A 20111-nucleotide genomic window follows, 5' to 3' on the forward strand; every position below is an offset into this window, starting at 1 on the left:
AACAGCTTCCCAGACATTGAGCTATCGACAGACTCATCCATGTAGATGATCAGGCTCAATAAAATCATAAAGAAATCCCCCACAAGGAAACCAAATCAATCACACCTCAGTCATACAAGTAATGAATCTCTCTATTGATCAGCTAAAATCAAGGAAATCAAGGGTAAGTATTTTTAATAAAAATTCAGATAAAATCCAAATCTTACAAAGACAACACAACCACATAAATACTAAAACTTCAATAACATGGAATAAATATCAAATGAAGTCAAATAAAAGGGAGACAAACACAAGACATACACAATAGTCTATAAAAACAAACTGTCCCAATGTTGATAGGAATAGGTTTATCGATAATTATCCACACTCTTTATTCGATAAAAGCCTCCTTCTATGGGTCCAGTCAAGGTAATGCGTTGACGCGTTTCGGTGGGCTTCCAAACTTTTTTTCACCACCTTCTTCAGGACTATATATTATGCTCCCTAATATGGTTCGATAAAACCTCCATACAGGTCAATTTAAACCATCAACACTGATACTTTCCTTCACATCCACAATTTCTGTGAAGTATATTTCATGGAATCCAAATCTATTGTACTAGGTCAGAACCGTATATAACTCAACTGGTTCAAGCCTTAATCTTAAAAACTGCGCTCTTCTTCCTTTCACTGCCGCTTAAAATTCATTTTGTGAAGCCCTTGGCCTGGAGGAATTCCATCTTTGGCATAAGAGGCTTGGTACAGCAAAGCAAATGAATCATTGGATCTTGCGATGGGGAGTAAAAGTGGTGATAAATCCGCCACTCATTCAGTTCCAGTAGGTCAGTTATGGGATGCTGACCCTTTAATTCCCATAGGTCAGTGATAGGATGACAACCCAGATTTTTCTCCACCAGGAACAGCTTGCTCAAAGAAAGAAAAACGGGGAAAGAAATGGTGGCTACAGAGAAGAAAATACCATGGCCCATTTTTCTTGCAAGGCCACCACCTCCTGGTCTTTGAGGACACTTTCCAAATCCAAAAAGAAAACGTGATGACATTTCTGTGACTTTCATGTGGAACATAAAACTCTATCTGGAATATTACCACCATCTGATAAGTCCAAATGTACTCTTTCAACTCAAAGCACTTGTCTGTGAAATGTGCTAGCCTTACCTTTAGCTGGGAATAATCCTTATTTGAGTATCTTCTCAGCACATTGGCTTTGCTGATAAGGGCTCCTCTGGACTAAAAACCTTGGTCCCTACTTCTTGATGAGAAAAACCCTCTAAAGCATGTCTGATACTGCCATTGCTCCCTTTGTGGGCATTGAGCAGTGATCAGCTAGTGCCCATGCCTCGGCCAGCCTCAGAATGTTTGGTTCAGATATCCTCTTGATTGAAGCCTTTACCTTGATCTGCGAGGCAAATTTAACACAGACTTCCCCAGCTCTTTCAAGTAAGAATCTATAAAGAAACTATTCTGAGCCTTTGGACAAAGTCTCCTAACTTTGGGTCAACCTTAATGAAGAGGGATCTTCACCTCCTCAAGGTGGTATCATTGACATTACCCTAGAAAATATTGACACAGTGCCCAACCTGGTAAAGTATGTATGTATGTAGTTGAAATTTATAAAGCGCATTCCGGCTTAAAAAGAGCATCGAAGCACTAACAGAAAGGTGAGAGACTCAAAGACCGATTATAAAAAGCAACAGGAAAAGATAGCGACCCCAAAGATTAGCGCGGCAAAAGCCAGGTTTTGATAAGTTTCCTGAAACTTAAATAACTAGGTTCTTTCCTAATATTCAAGGGAAGCAAGTTCCAACATTTTGCTGAGGCCACGGCGAAAGCTTTATCACCCCATTTAAGTTTGTTGGTACGAGGGACCTGAATTCTGTAGGACTCGGATGACCTAAGATGTCTCTTGGGTCTATACCAACAGAGCTTAGTAGTCAGGTATTGAGGACCAACAGCTTTGTAGGTCAAGCAGAGCGTTTTGAAAGTGATGCGCTGAGCCACCGGAAGCCCATGTAGTTGTTTAAGGCTGTCTCTGACTGAAGCCCAGCGAGGAAGATTAAGGACAGCTCTAGCAGCCGAATTCTGGATCAGTTGTAACTTAATCAGCAAGGCTTTGTCCAGATTAAGAAAGAGGGCATTACAGTAATCTATTTTGAACATGACCAGTCAATATTAAAAATGTCAATCATCTCCCTAATTTCTAATTTATGTTTGGGAAGCGAGCGAACATTAATCAGGGCATGGCAGAGCGGCTTACCATAACCCACCTAATTGCCGTGAGAAATATTTCCTGACTTAGGTGTCCGTTTGTGCTGAGCTCTGGCCTCCTTCAGAGCTAAGGGAGCTTGAAGTTCCCAGTTGCAGTCCTTACAACTCCAAATTGTAGTGCTGTCAGAGGGCACCTTATGCTTGCACGATTTACCAACAGTCATGCGAAGGGATGCCTGGGGGAGGGTGCCTAATTAAAAAATTGGGCAGAATCCTTCCCCTTGGGCCCATTCGGGCACAGACGGTCTTGCCTTAGGCGCAGCCACACTAGTGCTGGCATTTATGGCTCTTGGTCAGAAAGACCGATCCTTCGGCGACTAGACCGCTAACTATGCAGTTGAAGTTGTAGTAAAACCGGAAGAAGGGCTCTAACAGACCCTTACTTCCAAAAATAACGACAGTAAAGAGTAAAGCAAATGACTCAGTTTAAAAAGTTAAAAAAAAAATAGAGAACAGATACACACAAAGACATCAATAAAACAAATGGCTATAAAGTCAGAAAGATCAAAACAGCGCTCTAGCGATTGCACGCTCACCTCACCTCAAAGTGTTTTGAACCTTGGAGGGATGAGGCTACCCGGATCCATAGCCTTCTGTCTGTATCCAGCTCTGGGTTAATATCACGTCCAACATCTTATCTAGGCACAAGGAACAGGACCTATCGCTTCCTTCACAAACCTGGTCAGGTGAGTAGCCATATATCTCAGGTATAAGGGCAACCTAGCCCTCCAGGAATGGTTAAGGGAGTTGTACCCTAGACCCACCCTGGACCTCCATACTCATTGGATTCCCCTGTCTACCAGCCACATATTCTGCCACTTTTTATGCCAGGGTCCATGTGTAAGATTTGGGAGAGTAGATAACCTACCTGATGATTAGATTCTGCTTCCAGATGCCATAGTCTTCTGAGTCAAACCAGTCACCCGCATCCTATCGGTACCCTCCCAATATGTCCTTTCATTGTATGAAGGAACCTCTCCCAAAGGAGAGGGGAATAGAAGGAGTAATCAGGTTGTAAGAGGCACCTGAAGTAACCTTGTCATAAGTCAGAAGTGAATTGCGTTGTGCTTGTGTCTTCGACATACACACCTCTTTTTAGCCTTTCAAAGACATTTGTCTGCCCTGGTTAGTATCTGTTCCTCTTGGCATTCGCCTGGCTGGGATTGGGTATCTCTTACTGCTGGAATGAAGGGTTTCCAGGGACCCAAGTATTCAACAGAGATGTTCTGGGTGACGTGCTGCCTGCCAAAGAAGTTTCTTCCACAGGAACTTGAGTGCATCATTCACTAACCTTTTAACTGAGGCATTAATAACATCTGAAAGCTCATCTCTCAATGGAGTATTTCATGCCGATACTCCTTGTAAAATTCTGCCTTTCTGCGCTGCTTTTCCCAATTCCACCAGATTAAGTTAGGTGTTGCTACTACCTGCTCTGTGAACAATTTATATATTTTTTTACTTCAGCAGAATTAGATGCCTAAACAGTACAGGTCCTTGGGCAAAGAGCCAGGCACTGTCACGTCAACTAAATGGGGTCAGTGAGTGTAAACAGTAGACCCAAAGGCGCTGGGCACAAAAGCTATTGCTCTCAGGTCAGCAACGACTGCCATGGTGTAACTGATATGCTGCACCCACTGGCAAGAAAGAAAAACTCTCAAGGTTCCTGTGCTTACAGCAGTGGTAGATCAGGTACACCACGATCTGTGGGGTATCACTCCTCCTACCCCCCACCACACACCCTTGCCTGTTTCTTCTCCTGCAGCTGCACTGCTAACTGACATGTCTTAGACTATTCCTCCCAGTGGCAAAACTTTGAAAGTTTGATCCATCAGCACAGAGGACCTAGATGTGCACTGTACCACCAAAACCTAAGACGAGAGGCACACACACACACACACACACACACACACACACAAAGGATCACAAAGCACAAGCTTGGTGACTACCTTATGATCTGCACAGCAGCGCATCAACACAAGGCAAGTAAATTTACTGAATAACATCACAGTATTTCGACTATCAAGAGTATCGAGGTGTTTAGCTCTAAGTAGTACCTGACTGTCTCTATTAACATAGTGTAACAAAACCAGCATAACAAGTCATGACTAAAAAAACAAGTTTACTTATGTGCTGAGCTGCAAAGAAATAAAAAAAAGGGGAGGCTTCTCACTTGAGTTCTTGTTCTGGCAACTATGGACTTTGATTGATTGTTTGATTTTTCTAATTTCCAGTGTACTCTGGGAAATGTAGTTTGAGTCTGCTTTTAAGTTTTGTTGGAGCTGCTAACTAGTAGGCAAAGAAAGTAATTCATAATATCTGCCTCCAGTCCAGTCATAGAATTAATGTGAATGGATTTAATCAAATTGGTTGAATGATGTTTTTTCTTATAACTGTCTGTTTTCCCCAAGTATATCCTACAATGGTGTAAGCACTACTTTTTGTTCCTGCAGTGTGAAAAATTCCACCTACACCCTCCCTTCATACAATTCATATAAGAATTATGATTACTCAGAGCCTGGGAGGCACAATGAGCAACCGGGTCTGTGTGGGCTCAGTAATCTAGGAAACACATGTTTCATGAACTCTGCAATTCAAGTAAGTGTTGGGCGTTAAGCGCAGTTGACAGATGTATTGTTTGTTATCACTGTGTTCTCTTAAAAACAATTGTCACTGAGCTTTGTTGCTAGTTTTATGTAAAACTAATTCTAACAATTAAAGCCACTTAATGAATATATGTTGAATGGAGTTACTGTGAATCTTACCGTAGGATATATGCTTACCACAATTATATCAATTAAGTTTTTTTTTTGGATCTGTTTTAAACTTTATTTGTTCTACTTTGCTGGAAAACTGTCTTGGACATAGGTCGGGGATCATTACCGCCCATTTGTCATGTGAAAAAGTATTATAGTGAACCAGTGTAGTGGGAAATAAATTGGGAACTGTTGGCTGGAGCATGGGTTGGAGCCCATCTAGTCATCATCAGTTTATGGATCTGGTGCTTTCCTTCTTACTCATATGTAATTGTAGCACATCTGTTTCACATTGGATTGTACAGTTTGAGGATCATTCTGTAGCAAAGGAAAATTATGAAATATGGTGATTAGCAATATATCTTTTTTGTTTGTGTGCCAAATGTTTCTACGATCCATTCAAACCAGTGCACAGCATCCCTGAGGATGGAAGACTTAGTTATTTCTTTATCAGAATTTTACAGAATTGACAGTTTTCATGTGTATTTAAAAGTAATGGTCTGATTGAAACTATGGCTCTGTACATTAATATGTCTCTTTCTTTCTTCAGTGTTTAAGCAACACCCCTCCTCTCACCGAATACTTTCTCAATGACAAATACCAGGATGAGCTCAATTTTGATAATCCTTTAGGAATGCGAGGTGAAATAGCTAAAGCGTATGCAGAGCACATCAAACAGATGTGGTCAGGAAAATACAGCTATGTAACTCCTAAAGCTTTCAAGGTTAGTTTTGTGACCAGTGATGTAATTTATGACTGTAAACTAATCTCATACCAACTGTTTATATATGACTTGCAGACTGTGTTTCACGGAAGTGCTTTTAATTTCAGAAAGAGACTTCTAGCCACAGTTTCCTGACCTTCTTTTTATCAGCTATTTCTCCAAGTTTTCCACAGCGTGCAAGGGATGACACCCCTAGGACAATAGGTTTTAGGCCCCGTAAGAACTGCTGGACACAGAGTCTGTAATGGATTCCCACCCGATTTGCTTGTGATTTCTGGGGTCAGGCCACAACTCCAAAACCAGTGGAAACTGCGCATTGATTAACCCAAAGGCAATCAGGAAACGCAAGCGAAACTTTACATCATCAAGCAGAAGAAAATATTGTGCCAAGACATGAAGGCCACCACTTTCCTGCTCCCGAAGACAGTGGGGTTGCTCTTGAGGTTGGTCTTTGCTATGCTTCAAATCCACAGCTAAGCAGAAAAAACATAAGCAGTTGAAGCGTAGCTCTGCTCCTTTGCCCGCCATTCCCATGTCCCTGACGAAACACATGGGTGGTGCCAACGGTCCGGTTCCTGCTCCTGAAGTCGAGCAACTTCAGAGCTGAAATCTGCAGCTGGTTCTGGAGCCTTCAGCCACGCTGTGCCAAATTGAAGAGTTTCGCTCAGCCATGCTCTATCTCTTCTCTTCCTTACCGACTCCCTCTGGTGTGCCTTTAGGGCCCACGGAGGGAGGGGCCTACCACCAACAAAAATCCTGACCGAAGTCCTGCAGTCTCGCCGGATTACTTCTGCACCTTCCCTTCCCTTCAGTGAGACAGTGATGATTACCCTTCTAGAGGACTGGGTTAAATCATGTAGCAGGCCTGCAGTTAAATCAGGCTGCTGCTACAGAATATCTGCGGTCACAGCAGAACAGTTGGGTTCTTCACCCCGACCTTCGCAATCGCCAGTGCGTGAAGATTGAGCGGCGACAGCTGAATACCTTCGACCTTCCTCTGGAGGAGCATTGACGTTATCTTGACAGCCAGGCATCCCTCAACAAACACTTTATACGTCTGTTGTTGGGACAAATTCTGGTGCTGCGCTCACCAGTTTGACTTCCTACAGGCCGCACTGCCTGATTTTATTTTTTTATTTTTTTGGTGCTGTCTCTTGCCTTGCAAGGTCTTGCTTTAGGCACAGTTAATGGTTATCTTTCGGCCCTCTTTGCCTTCTTCGAGTTGCCTGATCAGTCGTATTTATTTAATCACCTGCTGCCATACAGTTTTGAAAGGGCTACAACATATGTTTCCCATGTATGTTTGTAATGCTTCACTGAGACCTCAATCTTGTTCTTATGTGTAAGGAAATGCCTCCTTGGCATGGTTGCCCCCTGACTTTTTGCCTTTGCTGATGCTATGCTTACAATTGAAAGTGTGCTGAGGCCTGCTAACCAGGCCCCAGCACCAGTGTTCTTTCCCTAACCTGTACTTTTGTATCCACAATTGGCAGACCCTGGCATCCAGATAAGTCCCTTGTAACTGGTACTTCTAGTACCAAGGGCCCTGATGCCAAGGAAGGTCTCTAAGGGCTGCAGCATGTCTTATGCCACCCTGGAGACCTCTCACTCAGCACAGACACACTGCTTGCCAGCTTGTGTGTGCTAGTGAGAACAAAACGAGTAAGTCGACATGGCACTCCCCTCAGGGTGCCATGCCAGCCTCTCACTGCCTATGCAAGTATAGGTCAGTCACCCCTCTAGCAGGCCTTACAGCCCTAAGGCAGGGTGCACTATACCATAGGTGAGGGTACCAGTGCATGAGCATGGTACCCCTACAGTGTCTAAACAAAACCTTAGACATTGTAAGTGCAGGGTAGCCATAAGAGTATATGGTCTGGGAGTTTGTCAAACACGAACTCCACAGCACCACAATGGCTACACTGAAAACTGGGAAGTTTGGTATCAAACTTCTCAGCACAATAAATGCACACTGATGCCAGTGTACATTTTATTGCAAAATACACCCCAGAGGGCACCTTAGAGGTGCCCCCTGAAACTTAACCGACTGTCTGTGTAGGCTGACTAGTTCCAGCAGCCTGCCACACTAGAGACATGTTGCTGGCCCCATGGGGAGAGTGCCTTTGTCACTCTGAGGCCAGTAACAAAGCCTGCACTGGGTGGAGATGCTAACACCTCCCCCAGGCAGGAGCTGTAACACCTGGCGGTGAGCCTCAAAGGCTCACCCCTTTGTCACAGCCCAGCAGGGCACTCCAGCTTAGTGGAGTTGCCCGCCCCCTCCGGCCACGGCCCCCACTTTTGGCGGCAAGGCTGGAGGGAACAAAGAAAGCAACAAGGAGGAGTCACTGGCCAGTCAGGACAGCCCCTAAGGTGTCCTGAGCTGAAGTGACTCTAACTTTTAGAAATCCTCCATCTTGCAGATGGAGGATTCCCCCAATAGGGTTAGGATTGTGACCCCCTCCCCTTGGGAGGAGGCACAAAGAGGGTGTACCCACCCTCAGGGCTAGTAGCCATTGGCTACTAACCCCCCAGACCTAAACACGCCCTTAAATTTAGTATTTAAGGGCTACCCTGAACCCTAGAAAATTAGATTCCTGCAACAACAAGAAGAAGGACTGCCTAGCTGAAAACCCCTGCAGAGGAAGACCAGAAGACGACAACTGCCTTGGCTCCAGAAACTCACCGGCCTGTCTCCTGCCTTCCAAAGAACTCTGCTCCAGCGACGCCTTCCAAAGGGACCAGCGACCTCTGAATCCTCTGAGGACTGCCCTGCTTCGACGACGACAAGAAACTCCCGAGGACAGCGGACCTGCTCCAAAAAGACTGCAACTTTATCCCAAGAAGCAGCTTTAAAGAACCCTGCAACTCCCCGCAAGAAGCGTGAGACTTGCAACACTGCACCCGGCGACCCCGACTCGGCTGGTGGAGAACCAACACCTCAGGGAGGACCCCTGGACTACTCTACGACTGTGAGTACCAAAACCTGTCCCCCCTGAGCCCCCACAGCGCCGCCTGCAGAGGGAATCCCGAGGCTTCCCCTGACCGCGACTCTGAAACCTAAGTCCCGACGCCTGGAAAAGACCCTGCACCCGCAGCCCCCAGGACCTGAAGGACCGGACTTTCACTGCAGAAGTGACCCCCAGGAGTCCCTCTCCCTTGCCCAAGTGGAGGTTTCCCCGAGGAAGCCCCCCCTTGCCTGCCTGCAGCGCTGAAGAGATCCCTTGATCTCTCATTGACTAACATTGCAAACCCAACGCTTGTTTCTACACTGCACCCGGCCGCCCCCGCGCTGCTGAGGGTGAAATTTCTGTGTGGGCTTGTGTCCCCCCCGGTGCCCTACAAAACCCCCCTGGTCTGCCCTCCGAAGACGCGGGTACTTACCTGCAAGCAGACCGGAACCGGGGCACCCCCTTCTCTCCATTATAGCCTATGCGTTTTGGGCACCACTTTGAATTCTGCACCTGACCGGCCCTGAGCTGCTGGTGTGGTGACTTTGGGGTTGCTCTGAACCCCCAACGGTGGGCTACCTTGGACCAAGAACTGAACCCTGTAAGTGTCTTACTTACCTGGTAAAACTAACAAAAACTTACCTCCCCCAGGAACTGTGAAAATTGCACTAAGTGTCCACTTTTAAAGTAGCTATTTGTCAATAACTTGAAAAGTATACATGCAATTGAAATGATTCAAAGTTCCTAATGTACTTACCTGCAATACCTTTCAAACAAGATATTACATGTTAAATTTGAACCTGTGGTTCTTAAAATAAACTAAGAAAAGATATTTTTCTATAACAAAACCTATTGGCTGGATTTGTCTCTGAGTGTGTGTACCTCATTTATTGTCTATGTGTATGTACAACAAATGCTTAACACTACTCCTTGGATAAGCCTACTGCTCGACCACACTACCACAAAATAGAGCATTAGTATTATCTCTTTTTACCACTATTTTACCTCTAAGGGGAACCCTTGAACTCTGTGCATGCTATTCCTTACTTTGAAATAGCACATACAGAGCCAACTTCCTACATTATGTATCTTATGTGTACTCAATTCATGCCGCTTTATAGTTGTCCTTTAGGGCTTCTCCCCATCAAATCTGTATTCCTAGTTAGCACAACGTGTAAGTGAGTTTCAGGCTTTGTGTGTTCATTCCCCATACACTACCTTCTTTCTGGACAGGCTAGTTCTGCATACTAGGGCATCCTTTCTCGTAAAAGTTCTGACGCCTTTATAAGTCAGCTAATCCATCACTCTACCGGAGTTCTATGCTAGACCTCACCCGTCTAAGGTAGAGGAGAGGCTTCATCGTTTGGACCCTAAGAGGGTGCCCAGCTTCTACATTGATCAGACCACAGGGTGGATGATCAGCTCTTTGTGGGGTTCGCTGGAGTGCAGAAATGTATCACCTCGCTGTGGATCATGCTCTGCATTAAGATCTGTTATGCACTGGTGAAGCAGCTTTCTCTGGAAGGACTGCATGCTTATTCCACCAGGGCCAACCCTGTTGGCAGGGAATACATGGAATGCATGGATGATGGAATACATCATTCCAGTCTTAGACATTTGCCAGGCAACTATGATGGTGTCCCACAATACGTTCCCGAAGCACTATTGTCTCTACAGCCAGATCTGCCGTTAGGGGCACTTTGCTTGCTTAGTCCTGCAGGACTTTCTGGTTCGAGTCCATTCACTGCCCTCCTCTCTTAGGTACTGCTTTGAGATCTATTCAAAAGGTGAGGAATATACGGCTAGAAGTCTTTAGCTGTCTCTATCACTTACCTTCAGTAACCTCTATCTGGTAGAATCTCTTTCTAGCTGCAGATTTCTCACCGACCCTCCCATCCTCCCAACTCCTAGACTGAACTCTATCTTTTAATAAGATCTCACGGCTCAGAATCTGTACACTGATTTCTGGATTTGCTTTTGGGGCTCCACTCTGGAAGCACAGACATTCTCAAAAGCAACTGACTTCAGTGCGCATAAGTGGCACCTTTATAGGCCCAAACGTAATTTCCAGAGTGTAGTGGCATCATTGCAAAGCCACACAGTTCTACCTTCCGACCTAAAGAGGTACAATGAAAAAGTTTGCAGATCCAGTCTGATGCCTCCGGAAAATTTAAAAAGTGAGGAATCTCCAGCTAAATCAAGTCTCTACCAAAAAGAGCGTTACCAAAGGTAAGTACCTTTTTCAACTCTGTTGATTGTATTGGTTTGCAGTTCTGCCTATTACAGTGGGTGTAATTTACAAGTCCCTGTTATCAACATTTTGGTCGAAGTCTAGCTTCATTGAAATTATGTGTTCGATGGCATCTGTCGCTGTAGATACGCATGTTCTGCAATAGCTCGCCATCTGGTGTTGGGCCGGAGTGTTACAAGTTGTTTTTCTTCGAAGAAGTCTTTCGAGTCACGGGACCGAGTGACTCCTCCTTTTGTCTCCATTGCGCATGGGCGTCGACTCCATCTTCGATTGTTTTTTTTCCGCCATCGGGTTCGGACGTGTTCCTGTCGCTCCGAGTTTCGGAACGGAAAATTAGCTAATTTCGGAAGATTTTCGTCGGTATTGTTGCGTTCGGGATCGGCGTACTTACATTCAACACCGCATCGAAGATCGAAGAGCTCCGGTGCCCTTCGGGGTAGTTTTTCGATCCTCCGTCAGGGCCTGGTCGGCCCGACCGCGTGCTGAAGAACGCCGATGGAACGGACCCCGTTTCGTTTCTGCCCCAAATGCCACAATAAATACCCCTACACAGACCAACACTTGGTCTGCAACCTGTGCCTGTCACCTGAGCACAGCGAAGACACCTGCGAGGCCTGTCGTGCGTTCCGGTCCCGAAAAACACTCCGAGACCGTCGAGCCAGAAGACTTCAGATGGCGTCCGCACCGACAGCCCAACGGGAGTTCGAGGAACAGGAAGAGGAAGGTACCTTCTCGATCCAAGACTCAGACTCCGAAGGATTCGACGATACACAAACCGTGAGTAAGACGTCGAAAACCACACAGAGAAACATTTACAAGGCCCAGGGGACGCCACTGCCACCAGGCCATGGCTCGACCCATAAATTCGGTGACCGACCGTCGGCACCGAAAAAGGCCCAAACAGTGCCGAGATCGTCCGACTCCGGTCGAGACACCGGCACGCAGCCTTCTCGGGACCGAGAAAGTGCTGGAGACAAGCCTCGACACCGTGATGCCGGGGTGGACACGGCTCGACGCCGAGACAGCGGCACCGAAACAGATCGACGCCGAGAGGTTTCGGCCCCGAAAAGGAAAAAAGTCACCTCGGAGCCGAAAAAACACGCAGACAAAGTTTCGATGCCGAAACAAACTGCAAGCGACCCAGCTTCAGGCTCTTATACAGAAGAGCACTCGCTAACCTCCCAAATGCAGAAGCATAGATTTGAGGAAGAGCTACAAGCAACTGATGTGGACCATACGCAAAAGCGTATCTTCATTCAGCAGGGGACAGGAAAAATAAGCACCCTTCCCCCCATTAGGAGAAAGAGGAGGTTGGAGTTCCAGACGGATCAAACACCACAACCAAAAGTGGTGAAAAGAGTTACACCACCACCCTCTCCTCCGCCCGTGATTGACGTTTCACCAGCACAAACTCCATCACACTCCCCAGCTCACACCACCATGAGCCAGGGTGACCAAGATCAGGACGCATGGGACCTATACGACGCCCCAGTGTCAGATAACAGCCCGGAGGCATACCCTACAAAGCCATCTCCACCAGAAGACAGCACCGCGTACTCTCAGGTGGTGGCTAGAGCAGCACAATATCACAATGTAAGCCTCCACTCAGAACAGGTCGAGGATGATTTCTTGTTCAACACACTCTCCTCCACCCACAGCTCATACCAAAGCCTGCCTATGCTCCCTGGTATGCTCCGGCACGCAAAAGACATATTTAAGGAGCCGGTCAAAAGTAGGGCAATCACACCAAGGGTGGAAAAAAAGTATAAGCCGCCTCCTACGGACCCGGTTTTCATCACTACACAGCTGCCACCAGACTCTGTTGTTGTAGGAGCAGCTAGGAAAAGGGCCAACTCCCACACATCTGGAGATGCACCACCCCCAGATAAAGAAAGCCGCAAGTTCGATGCAGCTGGTAAGAGAGTCGCAGCACAAGCTGCAAACCAGTGGCGCATCGCGAACTCCCAGGCACTACTTGCGCGCTATGACAGAGCCCACTGGGACGAGATGCAACATCTCATTGAACATCTGCCCAAGGACTTACAAAATAGGGCAAAGCAAGTGGTCGAGGAAGGACAGACCATTTCCAACAACCAGATCCGCTCCTCCATGGACGCTGCAGATACAGCTGCACGGACAATTAATACATCTGTAACTATCAGAAGGCATGCATGGCTCCGAACGTCTGGATTTAAACCAGAGATTCAACAAGCAGTTCTCAATATGCCTTTTAATGAAAAAGAACTGTTCGGTCCAGAAGTGGACACAGCGATTGAGAAACTCAAAAAAGATACGGACACTGCCAAAGCCATGGGCGCACTCTACTCCCCGCAGAGCAGAGGGAATTACAGCACATTCCGTAAAACGCCCTTTCGAGGGGGGTTTCGAGGTCAAAGCACACAAGCCAGCACCTCACAAGCCACACCGTCCAGTTACCAGGGACAGTATAGAGGAGGTTTACGGGGACAATATAGAGGAGGGCAATTCCCTAGAAATAGAGGAAGATTTCAAAGCCCCAAAGCCCCTACTACTAAACAGTGACTCACAGGTCACTCACCCCCTCCACACAACACCAGTGGGGGGAAGAATAGGTCATTATTACAAAGCATGGGAGGAAATCACTACAGACACTTGGGTTCTAGCAATTATCCAACATGGTTATTGCATAGAATTTCTACAATTCCCTCCAAACATACCACCAAAAGCACAAAATTTAACAACACACCATTCCAATCTCCTGGAGATAGAAGTGCAGGCATTATTGCAAAAGAATGCAATCGAATTAGTGCCAAACACACAAATAAACACAGGAGTTTACTCACTGTACTTTCTGATACCAAAGAAGGACAAAACACTGAGACCAATCCTAGACCTCAGAGTAGTGAACACTTTCATCAAATCAGACCACTTCCACATGGTCACACTACAAGAAGTATTGCCATTGCTAAAGCTGCACGACTACATGGCAACTTTAGACCTCAAGGATGCTTATTTCCATATACCAATACACCCATCGCACAGGAAATACCTAAGGTTTGTATTCAAAGGAATACATTACCAATTCAAGGTACTGCCTTTCGGATTAACAACCGCACCAAGAGTCTTTACCAAATGTCTAGCGGTAGTCGCAGCACACATAAGAAGGCAGCAAATACATGTGTTCCCATATCTAGACGACTGGCTAATCAAGGCCCATTCGTTAATAGAGTGCTCAAATCACACAAATCATATCATACAAACCCTCTTCAAACTAGGGTTCACCGTCAATTTCACAAAATCAAAAATTCTGCCACGCAAGGTACAACAATACCTGGGAGCCATAATAGACACATCAAAAGGAGTAGCCACTCCAAGTCCACAAAGAATTCAAAATTTCAACACCATCATACAACGCATGTATCCAACACAAAACATACAAGCAAAGATGGTATTACAACTCCTAGGCATGATGTCATCATGCATAGCCATTGTCCCAAACGCAAGACTGCACATGAGGCCCTTACAACAATGCCTAGCATCACAGTGGTCTCAAGCACAGGGTCACCTTCTAGATCTGGTGTTAATAGACCGCCAAACTTACCTCTCGCTTCTGTGGTGGAACAACATAAATTTAAACAAGGGGCGGCCTTTCCAAGACCCAGTGCCACAATACGTAATAACAACAGATGCTTCCATGACAGGGTGGGGAGCACACCTCGATCAACACAGCATACAAGGACAATGGAACGTACATCAAACAAAACTGCATATCAATCACCTAGAACTTCTAGCAGTTTTTCAAGCACTAAAAGCTTTCCAACCAATAATAGTTCACAGATACATTCTCGTCAAAACAGACAACATGACAACAATGTATTATCTAAACAAGCAGGGGGGGACGCACTCTACGCAGTTAAGCCTGCTAGCACAAAAAATTTGGCATTGGGCAATTCACAACCAAATTCGCCTAATTGCACAGTTTATACCAGGGATACAAAACCAACTCGCAGACAATCTCTCTCGAGATCACCAACAGGTCCACGAATGGGAAATTCACCCCCAAATTCTGAACACTTATTTCAAACTCTGGGGAACACCTCAGATAGACTTGTTTGCGACAAGGGAGAACGCAAAATGCCAAAACTTCGCATCCAGATACCCACACAAACAATCCCAAGGCAATGCCCTATGGATGAACTGGTCAGGGATATTTGCTTACGCTTTTCCTCCTCTCCCTCTCCTTCCTTACCTGGTAAACAAACTCAGTCAAAGCAAACTCAAACTCATATTGATAGCACCAACTTGGGCAAGGCAACCCTGGTACACAACGCTGCTAGACCTATCAGTGGTACCCTGCATCAAATTGCCCAACAGGCCAGATCTGTTGACACAGCACAACCAAAAGATCAGACACCCAGATCCAGCATCGCTGAATCTAGCAATCTGGCTCCTGAAATCCTAGAATTCGGGCACTTACAACTTACCCAAGAATGTATGGAAGTCATAAAACAAGCAAGAAGGCCATCCACCAGGCACTGCTATGCAAGTAAATGGAAGAGGTTTGTTTGCTACTGCCATATTAATCAAATACAACCATTACACACAACTCCAGAACAAGTAGTGGGTTACTTGCTTCACTTACAAAAATCTAACCTAGCTTTCTCTTCCATTAAGATTCACCTTGCAGCAATATCTGCATACCTGCAAACTACCTATTCAACTTCCCTATATAAAATACCAGTCATTAAAGCATTCATGGAGGGCCTTAGGAGAATTATACCACCAAGAACACTACCTGTTCCTTCATGGAACCTAAATGTTGTCCTAACTAGACTTATGGGTCCACCTTTTGAACCCATGCACTCCTGCGACATACAGTTCCTAACCTGGAAGGTGGCATTTCTCATCGCCATTACTTCCCTAAGAAGAGTAAGCGAGATTCAGGCGTTTACTATACAGGAACCTTTTATACAACTACACAAAAATAAAGTCGTCCTAAGGACCAATCCTAAATTTTTGCCAAAGGTTATTTCACCGTTCCATCTAAATCAAACAGTGGAACTTCCAGTGTTCTTTCCACAGCCAGATACCGTAGCTGAAAGGGCACTACATACATTAGATGTCAAAAGAGCATTAATGTATTACATTGACAGAACAAAAAACATCAGAAAGACTAAACAACTCTTTATTGCATTTCAAAAACCTCACGCAGGAAACCCAATTTCAAAACAAGGTATAGCCAGATGGATAGTTAAATGCATCCAAATCTGCTACCTTAAAGCTAAACGACAGCTGCCCATTACACCAAGGGCACACTCAACCAGAAAGAAAGGTGCTACCATGGCCTTTCTAGGAAACATCCCAATGCAAGAAATATGTAAGGCAGCCACATGGTCTACGCCTCACACATTCACCAAGCACTACTGTGTAGACGTGTTATCCGCACAACAAGCCACAGTAGGTCAAGCCGTATTAAGGACATTATTTCAGACTACTTCCACTCCTACAGGCTGATCCACCGCTTTGGGGAAATAACTGCTTACTAGTCTATGCAGAACATGCGTATCTACACCGACAGATGCCATCGAACTGAAAATGTCACTTACCTAGTGTACATCTGTTCGTGGCATCAGTCGCAGTAGATTCGCATGTGCCCACCCGCCTCCCCGGGAGCCTGTAGCAGTTTGGAAGTTACCTTCAATTATTTATATATGTATCATCTCAACCTTAAATAGGTGCATACTTAGTCACTCCATTGCATGGGCACTATTACTACAATTCAACTCCTACCTCACCCTCTGCGGGGGAAAAACAATCGAAGATGGAGTCGACGCCCATGCGCAATGGAGACAAAAGGGAGGAGTCACTCGGTCCCGTGACTCGAAAGACTTCTTCGAAGAAAAACAACTTGTAACACTCCGGCCCAACACCAGATGGCGAGCTATTGCAGAACATGCGAATCTACTGCGACTGATGCCACGAACAGATGTACACTGGGTAAGTGACATTTTCAATACACTGGAAGCACCTCATAATATTTCGTGATTTGATATTCAAAGACAGGACTTGCACACAGTCTATACTGGGTCTAGTTCAAGTAAAACAAATCCGATATATGGCTACCCAATGTTTTGTTTTTATTTGCAATGCACAACCACACTTGCTGTAAAAACATCTTTAAAGGGCCACAAGTTTGAATCAGTGTAAATGAAACAGCTTCTCATGAGCACATGATATAATAATTATGGCAAATGTCCATCCTGGGACTCCATAGGCTAGTGGATCAGACTGATTAAAAAAATATTTTAACTTGTCCCTTTTTTTGAAAGGGAAGCCTGGATCCAGTTTTAAGCCTTTCTCTGTCCTGCATAACTGTTCGATAACAGCTGTGCGGTCTCCCAGGGTTTGTGCCTCTTTAACATATATGTGTCCAAGCCAGCATGAAAAACCCATGTTTGATGGCATGTGTAGCTGCGGATACACATGCTTTCCATAAGTCCACCATCTACTGCTGAGCTCGGAGTGTTACAAGGTGTTTTTCTTCTGGGAAGCTTTTTCTAGTCACAAGATCGAGTGGTAACTCCTCTCTGTGATAGTGCGCAAGGGCATAGAGCCCTTTGTTAGATTGTTTTCTGACGTGTTCCCTCTCTCTCCGGTAGATCTCGGTTCGGTACTATCTGAACGTGTCTATCTTTCCTTTAAACTTCGGTAATGTTTTCAAACACATTTTCTGACTACTATTGATCTGATTGTATAGTCGGGATCGATTAAGCGCCTTTTTGGGGCTTCTCGGACCTATGACACTAGTTCATAAATCGGAAACTGTTTTGATTCTGCCCTCGGTGCCTTGCTAAATTCCTCTACGCCGACCAACACTCAGTGTGCAACCTCTGCCTCTCTCCCGATCACAAGGAAGGAACCTGTGAGGCGTGTCGATCCTTCCGCCCCAAGAAGACTCTGCAGGATTGAAGAGCGAGTCGGCTAGAGATGGCATCCAAGTCGACCAAACAAATGGCCGACATTTTCAGTGAGGAACAAGCGCAAACTGCGGTTTCCATCGCGGATTCTGATTCTGACCGTGACTCTGATGGGGACAGCTAAGTGATTCCAGCCGTGCAGTATGTGAGTATGCCAGCTCCTTCCCATCACCAAAAACCATCCAGAAAATCAGCACAACTGGTCTTGGGTCCACCACTGTTTGCCGGCCTTGGTCGGACCCGAAAGTTACATCTCGATGACCGGCCCTCTGGTTCGGCGTCGAAAAAGACCAAAATGCATTCAATGTCAACTGAACAGACTGCCGTGCCTGTTTCGAGATCGACTCGAAAAGTGGAGGCTTCCACTTCAGAACCAAAGCAGTTGTCTTCCACCTCGGAGCCGAAACACCCAACGTCCTCTTCGGAGCCAAAAATACTTCTACCTGCTTCAGAGTTGACATTTTCGGCCCGATTACAAAAGTCAGTGTCCAAGCTTTCGGAGCTCAAAACTTTGGGAAAGCAATATGCTCCATCTGTAGAAGAATCGCCAGACATTAGGCTCATACTTTTGGTGATGGAACATAGACACCAAAAAAATCCAAATCCATAAGGATACTGGAATGATTATTGCCTCTCCTCCTTCTTTAGCTAAAAGGAAACTATCAGATACAGCAGGAAGTATTGAACATGCCATTTAACCAGCAACAATTGTTTGGGCCACTAGTGGACACAGCCATCGAAAAGATGAAGAAAGACACTAACACGGCCAAAGCCATGGGCGCGCTCTACTCGTCCCAATATAGAGGGATATTCAGGAAATGGCAATTTAGGGGAGGTTTCAGACAGCAACCTTCAGAGGCATCCACCTCTCAAACAAAACCCACCTACCAATCCCAATATCAGAGAGGGGGGTTTCGCGGCTCCTTTAGCGGACAATTCCCAAGATCAAGGGGAACGTTTCAGCCCACCAAGCAGGCCACTAATAACAAACAGTGACTTGACTGTCACCCTTTCCCAACACACATCACCAGTGGGGGGAAGACTAACATTTTACCACAAACATTGGTCAGACATAACCACGGACACATGGGTCCTATCAATTATCCAGCATGGTTACTGTATAGAATTCACACATTTCCCTCAAGATATTCCCCCAAGAGCGCACAAACTGTTGGCGTAACATCTAGACATGTTACAGATAGAGGTGCAAGCACTATTATCAAAAGAAGCCATAGAACTAGTACCTCACCAACAAAAAGGAACAGGGGTTTATTACCTATATTTCCTTATTCCCAAAAAGGACAAAACACTAAGACTAATTTTAGATCTCAGAACTCTAAACCTTTTTATCAAATCAGAACACTTCCACATGGTCACACTAGAAGATGTAGCCCCCTTACTAAAACACGGAGAATACATGTCAACACTGGATCTAAAAGATGCGTATTTCCATATACCCATCCATCCATCTCACAGAAAATACCTCAGGTTTGTCATACAGGGCAAACATTACCAATTCAAGGTACTGCCCTTCGGGATAACAACAGCAACCAGAGTATTTACAAAATGCCTCGCTGTAGTAGCAGCTCATATAAGGAGACATCCCATATCTCGACGATTGGCTAATAAAAGCCAACACTCCACATCGGTGTCAAAATCACACACAGTATGTAATAGATACCCTAGACAGACTAGGGTTCTCTATAAATTACTAAAAATCTCACTTACAACCATCCCAACTACAGCAATACTTGGGAGCAACACTCAACACACAAAGAACAATTGCCACTCCAAGCCCACAAAGAGTTCAATCATTCCACACTATGGTATCAAATATACAACCAAATCAGCACTACACAGTCAGATTTGTCATGAAACTCCTAGGCATGATGGCATCATGCATTGCTATTGTCCCAAACGCGCGGCTACATATGCGGCCCTTACAGCAGTGCCTTGCAAAACAATGGACGCAGGCACAGGTTCAACTTAAAGATCTAGTGTTGATAGACCGCCAAACATACTATTCGCTTCAATGGTGGAACCCTGTAAATGTAAACAAAGGGTTACCATTTCAAGACCCTGTGCCTCATGCCATTCTCACAACAGATGCCTCACTGATTGGGTGGGGAGCACACATCAACAATCACAATATACAAGGGCAGTGGGACAGTCAACAAAGACAACTACACATAAATCAGTTAGAACTGCTAGCAG

At 45.4% G+C, this 20111-nt stretch overlaps 1 protein-coding gene across 4 annotated transcripts in view; it reads left to right on the forward strand.

The window, feature by feature from the left end:
* The window catches only part of USP15 (ubiquitin specific peptidase 15), a 617233-nt gene that overhangs the window by 184992 nt on the left and 412130 nt on the right, over positions 1-20111 (forward strand). For all 4 annotated transcript variants that reach the window (XM_069229069.1, XM_069229070.1, XM_069229071.1 and 1 more), the window contains 2 exons: positions 4716-4860; positions 5569-5742. In XM_069229069.1, the coding sequence (XP_069085170.1) occupies positions 4716-4860; positions 5569-5742 (319 nt within the window). The remainder of the gene's footprint in view (positions 1-4715; positions 4861-5568; positions 5743-20111) is intronic.

This window comes from Pleurodeles waltl, chromosome 4_1 (assembly GCF_031143425.1).
Source record: "Pleurodeles waltl isolate 20211129_DDA chromosome 4_1, aPleWal1.hap1.20221129, whole genome shotgun sequence".
Taxonomy (NCBI): domain Eukaryota; kingdom Metazoa; phylum Chordata; class Amphibia; order Caudata; family Salamandridae; genus Pleurodeles; species Pleurodeles waltl.